Raw genomic sequence first — 10,464 nt, 5'->3', positions numbered from 1 at the left:
GACTTTTTTTGGTGCCACTTTTGATATGCTACCAATAGAGATTAGGCAAATTATGCCTATATACGAAAACAGAACAAAAATTTGAAGGCAAGCGAAAATCAAATTAGGAGCATAACAGAAAATAACATTAATTGATTTATGGTAATACATTTAACACGATGAAGTGGATATTTGGACTCCAATTTACACCTTATAATGTATAAAAACAGTCAAATGTGTATGTCATCTAGCCTCTAGCTGTTAACTTTATCCTGCACCAGGTGTGCATACTAAAAGGCAGCCATATTAGAGTGGCCACAACAGCTGTAGGCGGCCATCTTTAGATTTATGCATATTAGTAAATTGCGTATTCACCCCTCGCAAGCAGACAAGCACTTAAATGAATCTCAAAGCTAAAAATTATAAATTGAGTACAATTTAGCTGAGTTGGTAACTGTAGTGAGAGCTAAGGGGCAAATCAGGATAAAGTTGAGCTCATATAAGCTGAGTCAATTGTGGCAATTCTATCATTGCGGCTGCTGGCCTGTTGCCGGTAGCCGGCGATTCTATCTGGTATCAGCTGTATGCAGGGAAATCAAATTTACACCTTGGTAGTACACTATAGTCTGTATAGTTTGAGGGAAAATGCTATGACTCGTACAAGTCTAACCACTTGGTAATTATATATACGGGCAGATTGTTCATTTTACACTAGTATTAGTTTGCAAATGGATTGATATGATAGAAACTGTCTTTTTTTCGAAACCATCTGTTTACTCTCAAGTGAAATGCCATTCTGAATGCATAACTTCCAATATCTGTGTATCTGTTCTTCACAAACGAGCTCGATGTCTTTTTTTTAGGTGCTGGGTAGAGTATTATAGTACGAATAGTGGGTGACCTCTTGCCAATTAACGTATAGCCACGCTATTTGTTTCAGCCTACCTACCTACATTTATAGATCTACAAAATGTACCCATTATTTAACTTTTCATGGTATGCTGAAATCCTGGGGACGGTACCAGTAGCCATTAGTTCTGGTAAGGGTTTGCAGCCAATACTACCAACCCCAGACACCACTTTACACCCATTTTGACCAAAAAACCGACACCCTATTTTTAGACCATTAGAGGTTTTTTAGAAGATCAAATTTTTGACCAAAATGCATTTGTAGTCATTCCACAATAGGGAAGAGTGGATCACAAAATGTAGTTTTCACTCTAAAACTTGTATTTTGCCCCTTAGGAGGCAACATTTTGGTGGCAATTAATGGCACAGTTATGACAATAGACCCAGCAAAATTGAAAATAACATAGAGTGGACCCCATTTCAGACTCTTCAGCATGAAAAAAACACAAAAAACAGACCCCATTTTAGACCAAAGGGCTAGAAAACGCACCCCAAAGGGCAGCATATCTATGTATAGTTAAATAAGGGGAGTAGCACCCCAGGGGCTAGAGTATGCTAAATATTACATTATTTGTAGATTTATTCATTGTAAGGATATACTTGTATTGTGTCAGACATGACTCATATACCTGTTTTCTAAGTTCTGTTGTCCAAGATATTTGTTTTGAACCTCAGTTTTGTTTTTTAGGTTAATGAACACTTCAATTACGATATAAACTTTTCACTATGTGTTCATTGTTAGCTAGAAGTTATCTGAAAGTTATAGCTGTTGCAAATTTACCCACCACATGAATACTGAAATTTTAACGAATACACACAGCATACTTTTTGATAAGCTGAGAGCTTTCAACTGCAAGTCAGTCTTGTCTCAGACCACTATAGAGAACTCCATAGTGGTCTGGGGTCTTCGTCACTCATGATAGATGGCGCTGTTTATGTTCATGTCACAAGGTGACGTGATCACGGAGAATGCTCCCGTAGATCTTAGGGAGAAAGTACCGTCCCTCATTTCTGTTCAGGTTCTTAGGGTAGCTCTTTATATAAATGGCCTCCTTGATACCATGTTTCAGCCAGTCAGACTGTCTATCTAGGATTTTAACTTCACTCTAATAAATCTGGTGTCCTAAAGTATATATGTACCCATCACATGAATTTATCAAATGTTGAGTCAAAATAATACTCTCAAAGTTTTTGACATGTTGTTGCCAGTGAAACTAAAAAAAAATGGTATATTGAATTGATCTTTTGCAGGAAGGATTTGTCTGAACTACGCTCAGTGCATGGACAGTGTAGTGAACATGCCACACAGCAAGCTGATCTCATCAAACAATTACAGTCTCTGCAGTTTGATACACAGAAAAGTGAGTAGTCTGTATCATGGAGAGCTTCATTACACGTATATGTATATGTTGAAATTTCAGTTTACTGGTTGGTCTAGCCATCCAAATCTATGGTCTGTTACAGTCAAAACTCAGATTTGTATAGGGGAGGGAGAGAGGGGAGGGGAGCTGGTTGGTTGGGTTAATTACGCCCCAGAATTTCAGGTTTGAGTGTACATTGTACTTCTCACTCCAGATTGAAAACACCTTTGGTACCCATTAATGATATTTTTTGACTACTAAACCAAGGACCATGATCGGAGATTTTTAGCCTGGTGGTGGCGCTATACTGTAACATCTTCACAGCTATTACTTGGGAATAGTCAACCTAGCTTCAAAAACTGTCTGAAATAAGGAGGGGGGGGGGGGGGGGTAACTCTATACATATTCAGAATGAGGTGTGTTGCCAAGATTGAAAACGTGCACCTACTAGACAGTACTCGTCAATATTAAGATATTTTTCAACCAAACAAAAACCATGCATAATTTGTGATTTTTAGCCAAATGGTGGCGCTATACTCTGACAGCTTCACTGTGTTGATAGGAATAGGCAATCTATACTTTCACATTTATACCTTCCTAGAAGAGGAATCTAAGTACAACAATGTGGAATTATAATAAAAATTGTGTACCGATATCTCTTTTACTCAAGATTTTGAAGGTTATCTGCTCAGAACATGGAAATCATATTCATGTTTAGAAAATTTCTTGTAGGAAATGTGGACTCCTTTGTGAAAAAATTTTGCAATTGTGGATGGCATGTTCTGGTTAAACTTCTTGTGGGAGTATATTCCAAAAAGTCTATTTTATTTTTGTAGCCTTCTTATGAATCATTTGGTGATCAAGGTGTAAAATATCAGTATCAAACTCAAAATTGAACATGGATCTTGTTTTTTTGTTTCTTGATTGTTAGTCTTGAAAAGCCAAGAAGATGCACACACGATGGAAGCATCATCTCTACAATCAGTAAGTTCATATCAATTCATCCCTTATTTACTAGTAATAGTGAAGTTACTTTATTGTAATCTAGTTTTTGAAGCAGCTTTCGTTCGAATCACTCAGACGTCATCAGCATAATGATGTTATGCTGTTTGGTCAGGTGACCTCCTAGTGGAATCACCCGATAGTAGACTATTGTAAATGGGTGGGAGATGGTATCAACAGTCACGGTTGAAGGAAGGCTGTTCTCTGATTTCAATGGATCCTCGAATTTTCCTAAGCCAATTCTTGTCTTCTTTGCCCAGGACCTTTGACTGCTCTGTTGTTATTTACTTATTGTTGTCCAATTTCTTTCCTGTTGTGTTTAGTTACATTCACCATGTAGTCAAAATAATCACGATTTTTATATGACATATATTAAATATGTATATATATTTTTTTATCACAGATGTATTCTGACTTGAACTCACGCTACAAAGCAGTCAAGTATGAGCTGAATAAAGCAGAGAGACAGTTATCCAACATTCCAACTAGAAATGCAGGAATGCAAGTCAATCTGGCACCCTGGGATGCTGTAAGTTATCATTTATGCTAATTAGGTAGTACTTAGTATGCAGTTTCGTTTGTGAACTCCAACTATGGAAGGGTTTTACTATACATAGTACAGACAGTCAATCTGGCACCCTGGGATGCTGTAAGTTATCATTTATGCTAATTAGGTAGTATTTAATATGCAGTTTAGTTTGTGAACTCCAACTATGGAAGGGTTTTACTATATATAGTATGTAGTCGATAAGCCCTGATGTATGTTAAAAAGCCTCACACCATTTTAGTATCTTGAATTCTAAATCATGTGTATTGGATACTGATAATGGAATTTGCATGTCTACGAAATATGACACAAAGCTGGCGAACATAGAGTGAATATTGTTGTCAGTCATTGTATATTGTATGCCAAATACAGATCAGTTGAAGAGAACTTCAAAAAAAATCACCCATCTCCCACACTCCCATCCCCAGCAGATCTCATGGAAAGTTTTTAAAAAAAAAAAAATATCCATCAGCAAGTTGTCTTAAAACTTTCTCCCATTTGTATTTTTCAGGAGGCACAGACATGTGAATCATGTGTTATCAATGAATGCAAGATGTCCAGTCTACAAACCGAGATAGATCTACTGAAAGAAAGACTGAAGGAAAAATCGAGGTATGGTCAGACACAATATCATGAATAATTAAAAATAAAAATTGGAAAAACAAACGTTTAAAGTAATGCTAACAAAAATAGAATTTTTAGTTTTATTAATAGTATGCTGTAAATGGATTGGGTTTTTTTTAAAAAAATAAAGTCGCCATATGAATGAGAATTGGGTATTTATTTTGGAATTTGAATTTGTAAAACAATTTTGTTATGGCTTCCTACTTGAAAAATCAATATCAAACAACATTGTCTAAGTCCTTGCTTGAAACTCAATAAATTGCAAAAGATTAATAAGTGTGTAAAATGTTTGTATGTACAATAACAAACATTTTACTCTGGCCTTTAAACAGGAAAGCAAAGGCCAAACTGCTTTCTAGTAGAACAGTTTATTTTACACACCGTTTGAGTTGTCTGCAGACTTCTAAAGATTAACCTTGATTATATACTTCCATCCTTAGATTAATTTATGAAATGGACAAGGAAGCGCCTACCCAGGACCATGACCTTTCAATGACCCGGAGTAAAAGGGTAAGTCAATAATAACAACTCAATTCAAAATAATGAAATCTCTTCTGTCATCAGATGCCTGTGAGATTGTAATTTGAAAAGCTGTGATAACACTGTAATTGTATCACTGTGGTATCAGACTATCAGGGCAAGATAAGCAGAATGTAACGGTATCATATTCCTTGTTCTTAACAAAATATGATAGCTTTACATTAGCACCAGTCCTGATTAGAAAGTATTCAATTTTTTTGGCCTTAATAACATGTTTTGCAACAACGCAATAATGAGGGACCTTTATGGAGCCAAGCCACTTTCAAAGTAAGACTGCCCTCACAGACCAAACTTAAGCACAATTTCAGTGTTCACAGTTACAATTTGGTTCACAGTTACAATTTGGTTCGTCAAGATAGACTGCCCTCAAGAGGCAAGTTTTGAATGTAATTGATCTCAGGTAATTGTTATGTTAAATCAGTACCTGCTGATATCAATAAGAAAAATACTAGGATGGACACAATACTACTTCTGTGTTAGCACAAACTATCTATCATTGTCCACAAAACAAAGACTTTTTATACAAATTGAAAAAAAAAGGTTTGTGGCTACAGTAGATCAATTAAGAATGCTACTTCATAGGATCACTCTGCATAAAGCAGATATTTTCCCCATATTCTAGTTTGTGTCACTCCATTTCCTGAGTTTCTCTTATAAGTTGTTCCATAAATGCACCTGTATTGCCTAATGGGACATTATCATTAAGTACAGGAAGTAGAACTATAGAAATACAGTATACTATAACATCAGGAAATGCAGGTGCCATAATTCTGGATTCTTAGCCCAGGGTATGATGGGAAAGGTCATAGGTGACACATAATTAGCATAACCCAGATTTTTGTTTCAGTATATTTTAGTGTGAATATGTTTACATTGTTCACTGTTCAGATAGTTCTTGATAATTCTTGACCAGCTTATAAAACTAGGTCTAGTATGATTAATACTACCGGTATTCTTTCAAGCCAGTCTTTTCTGCTAGGGCATTGAACTTCAAAAATCTATCCTGGTGGTGTATATTTTACCATTGCAGCAGAAATGGCAGTGATTGTCTAATTATGGATGAATTAATACCAGTTATGAATAATGTCATGTTTTTTCATATTATCCATGAAAAGAATGTTAGATCATACTTATGAAATTTTAAAATTAACGTAATAATTCTGTTTTTTATGATTTGTTTTGTAGACAATGACTGAACTAACAGGAAGTGTGCAGTCAGGTCACATCAGCAGTCTACGTTCCCGGTCATTATCGCCAGTCAGATCACCATTACGTACTAGTAGTCCTAAACTGAGGGCCAGGAAATCAGCTGGAGTCAGTACAGATAGGAAGCTTGAGAACCTAGAAAAGTTACTCAGAGTCAAGGTTAGTTGAAATTACTTATACTTGAATTGTTAAGTTCACCGGAATGCAAAAAGTGTGAACCTGTCAAAGAAAGAAATTATCACCAGTATAGATCAGGTGAGAGCCATAGAAATAGTGTACAATTAATATCATGAAAGCTGAAACAATATGTCGTCTGGTTCTACAAAAATCTTACTAACACTGCTACATTTTATCATCTCGCTCAACAAATATCTCTGTCGGTAAGATTTGTGTTGAGCCAGATGATACAATGTATCAATATTAGTAAGAGTAAGATTTGTGTTGTGCCAGACTACATTTTGTTTCAGGTTTCGTGATTTTAATTGTATTTTGCTAGATACAAAAAAAAGGCAAGTGTGTGTGCATATCAAAGAAAGATTGTATAATAAGGATAGAGTCAAAATCAATCGGAAAAAATCCGAGTTGGGGACATATAAAGCTACTCCAAACTCAACTATTGAAGAACATGCCTCAATTGAATAATTAGTACCATCTAATTAGCATATCTGATAATTTACAGCATTCCAGGGCACTAGATTGACTTCCTTACTATACATAGTAAAAACGCTTCCATATTTGGAGTTCACAAACCGAACTGCATAATTAGTACCATCTAATTAGCATATTTGATAACTTACAGCATCCCAGGGTGCCAGATTGACTTACATTCCTGCATTCCTATTTGGAATGTTGGATAACTGTCCATACTATATATAGTAATAATACTTCCATATTTGGAGTTCTCAAACTAAACTGCATATTAAGTACTACCTACTTAGCATGTCTGATAACTTACAGGGTGCCGGTTTGACTTCCATACTATACATAGTAAAAAATACTTCCATTGTTGGAGTTCACAAACGAAATTGTATACCAAGTACTACCTAATTAGCTTAAAGGAGAAGAATTATAGTAAAGTTGTAGACAACGATGGAAATTGTCTTAAATTCACATTTGTTTCTAATATCTGTCTTCCATGTTTTTTCTGCAGCACAATGAAAATGAGGAGATAAGGGCAGCTCACAACAGAAGACTTGAAAGACTGAGAGCTCTACAACAAAATTATAACATTCTGAAAGAACAAATCAAAACTTATGAAGAAGCTCAAAGGTAAGAATAAAGTTTACTGGGAAGAAAAACAACAAATGAGGAAAATTCTTTTGATATACAACATCTGGTGTTAACATAAAAGTGTACTTGGTGTAGAAAGTTAATTTAGTCAAACATTAACTTTTGTAGTGCCATTTGTTTGATTAACAAATTTTGTTTATTTTCTAAAAGTAAGTTAAGAAAAGGAATACATAACAGAAAAAGTTGGAGAGAGAGAAAGTTGAAGAGAGAGAGATGTATATCATATTTAACAAATTGCATTTTTTTTAAATTCTGAGCAATTAATGAAATTCATGATGCAATGATGCAATATGTACCGTACTTAATTATGGTAGCACCCTCACTCAAGCAAGGGCCCAGTACTTTTGTTTTAGCAAGTTACATTAGCTTCGTTACATTTGATTTGTAGTGGGAGGAAGAAACGTAAGAAGGTACATCGATCTGATCCAAGAAAACTACAACAGGAAGACAGTGATAGTGTCTGGAATGAATTGACTTATTTCAAAGGACAGAATAGAAATCTACTGATGGACAGGTGAGACTTTACAGTCACAAGTTTTTTAGTTATTGTGTGTTTAGGGTGATGTTTATACTCTCTATTAGGTACCCCAAGAGGGCAGTGTTCAAGGGTTTACATTTACGGGAGATATGCATAATGTGAGGTGTATGATGGTTATATATTCAAGATGCTTCAGTGCAAAACTAGAGACCTCACAATATTAATGTAAACTCGAATAGTTGATGAATAGATTTGCATATTCATTGGGTTTTGAATGTTATATGTCCTCCCTTTTGTAGTTACCATCTACTCGTAGCAAAAGTCTGTGAGAGGTGACGGATTTTCTTGGATAACTAAAGGTATTATTGTTACATATTTCGATACAATGACATCTAACCTCTCTACTGCTATCACAGGATGAACCTCCAAGAAGAATTAGATCTGTTGAAGGTACAGACAGCCACAGATACAGCTCATATAGAGGACCTGACACGATGTCTACAAGACGAAAAAGAACAACTCCGATTACAACTCACACAGGCTGAAAAAAGCAGAAAGATCAAAGAGTCAGAGAGAAAAGACATCACAGAACTTAAGAAACAGGTATTGGATATTCTAAACACACTTTATTCTGGTTATAGGAAAGACAAAATATTTTATCATTTGGCCACTTGGAGTGCTGTTTGACAGCATTAATTTTTTAGTGAGAGTGAGGGCCATGATAGCCGAGAAAGGTCAACGATTCAATGAGAAAAGAAATTGCAGAATTTGAAAAAGAGGTTTGGGATATCCTAAACAAGCTTTATCCAAAAGACAAAAGATTGTATTATTTGGCCACTAGGTGTGCTGTTCAAAGGCATTGAGTACTATATGTTGAGATTATCTATCCAAAAGATTTTCATATAGCACATTTCCAGGGTAGGAGGTGAAAAAAGTGTTTTGATTTTTTATTCTGTCAGATAAAGTCTTGTGAAAACCTGATTGAATCACTGGAGAAAGAAGCTGAAACTCTGACAGATGAAAGAGATAAGCTGGTGAAGGATAAAAGGTAAATTGTTATTTTAGTACTCATTGATTGAAGTTTTTGTTGGTTGGTAAGTTTTGGTGTTGTTAGTATAGACTTCATCTCCCCTGACTTGGGGACAATTGCACGATGTCACACAAGCTCAATAAATGAACTAGGGAGGAAGGGGGTCTAGTGTCAATGCAATTGCTGAACTTCATTTTTGCGCTTCAATTCGCACAAATTTAGAAAACTTTTGGACCTTCAATGATAACAGGTGCTGTATTTACTACTGAGATGTTGGTATTAAAGTTGAAATAAAATTTATACAGTACTGGGTTTCCGTTAATAGCTTAAAGTGTTTACTATGTTTCTGCATTACATCAATCGTATTGGCATGACTGCTACAATTTTCATCATGGTTTACATCATATATTAACGTGTCGATGTCACACTTATGAACATTTTAGGAGGAGGGGGGGGGGGGGGGATTGCCTAAACAAGTGAACTTCGTTTAATGAGCTTTACAATGTGTGACATGTGCAACCATCCCTTAGACCATAGACTCTCCAACGCCTATGTTCAGACCGGCATATTGCCATTGAATTTAAACACACGGCTATTTCTCAACTCTTATTTTAACGGATGTCATCATTACCCTGGTGTATTTTTAAACAATGTTTCTCTTACCATATAGAGCTTTGAAGATTGAACTTAGTAAGATAAAACCAGAGGCTGCTGAACAGGAGACTGAAATACAACAACTGACCAAAGAAAACCATTATTTAAAGAAAAAATTAAAACAGAAGAAGTCGTCTAGAAGTAGAAGAAAACAAAAGACATTAAAAGATGTAAGTAAAGGATTCAATATAATTAATAATATAAAAGTGAAATGCTATTTCATGTCATGCTTTAAAATGAACATATGGATGACAAATGGGTATATATTTTGGATTTACTTTATTCATAAAACAATTTTACTAAGTTTTATGACTTGAAAAAAACAATGTCAAACAACATATAGCAAGTCATTGTTTGTAACTCAGTAACATGTCAAAAATGACCAAATGTGTAAAATGTTTGTTATTGTATGTACAATAACAAACTTTTCAAACACTTTTTAGCTATTTGTAATTTTTAAAAATCCTGTTTTTTCCCCAAAAATACTCCTGCTAGAGAGAGATTAAGCATACATAGCATATCTGAATTGATGGCATCGCATCTCATCATATCTAACATTATTACATAAGTGTGCTGTTATGATGTTCAATAGGGATGTTTCATTGAGTTTAACACATCATTTATTCCATGTCTGTTTTCCTGACAGCATCAAAGAGCTCTGAATAGATCAATTGAACACATGAGTGCTGTGTTCTCTGACTTCCCTGATGATGGTTGGGAGGAAATTAGCACTGACAGGTAAGAGTGAGATTTATCTGCTTACTTATTTATACTGGAAAACAGAAATTGGGTTTGGGTTGCTATAAACATGGGATGGGACATATAATGGGGGTGACTGAATGTG

At 35.3% G+C, this 10,464-nt stretch overlaps 1 protein-coding gene across 1 annotated transcript in view; it reads left to right on the top strand.

Annotated features, from left to right (window-relative positions):
• LOC144442919 (centlein-like) overlaps positions 1 to 10,464 on the top strand; it is a 49,036-nt gene that overhangs the window by 29,785 nt on the left and 8,787 nt on the right. Inside the window, exons 11-22 of the mRNA XM_078132293.1 lie at positions 2,140 to 2,249; positions 3,181 to 3,233; positions 3,655 to 3,780; positions 4,310 to 4,410; positions 4,863 to 4,932; positions 6,148 to 6,327; positions 7,319 to 7,437; positions 7,847 to 7,972; positions 8,353 to 8,539; positions 8,896 to 8,984; positions 9,637 to 9,790; positions 10,267 to 10,358. Coding sequence (XP_077988419.1) covers positions 2,140 to 2,249; positions 3,181 to 3,233; positions 3,655 to 3,780; positions 4,310 to 4,410; positions 4,863 to 4,932; positions 6,148 to 6,327; positions 7,319 to 7,437; positions 7,847 to 7,972; positions 8,353 to 8,539; positions 8,896 to 8,984; positions 9,637 to 9,790; positions 10,267 to 10,358 — 1,407 coding nt within the window. The remainder of the gene's footprint in view (positions 1 to 2,139; positions 2,250 to 3,180; positions 3,234 to 3,654; positions 3,781 to 4,309; positions 4,411 to 4,862; positions 4,933 to 6,147; positions 6,328 to 7,318; positions 7,438 to 7,846; positions 7,973 to 8,352; positions 8,540 to 8,895; positions 8,985 to 9,636; positions 9,791 to 10,266; positions 10,359 to 10,464) is intronic.

This window comes from Glandiceps talaboti, chromosome 12 (genome assembly GCF_964340395.1).
Source record: "Glandiceps talaboti chromosome 12, keGlaTala1.1, whole genome shotgun sequence".
Lineage (NCBI taxonomy): Eukaryota > Metazoa > Hemichordata > Enteropneusta > Spengelidae > Glandiceps > Glandiceps talaboti.
The sequence above is the reverse complement of the archived record's forward strand: the minus strand, read 5'-3'. Positions and strand labels throughout refer to the sequence as shown.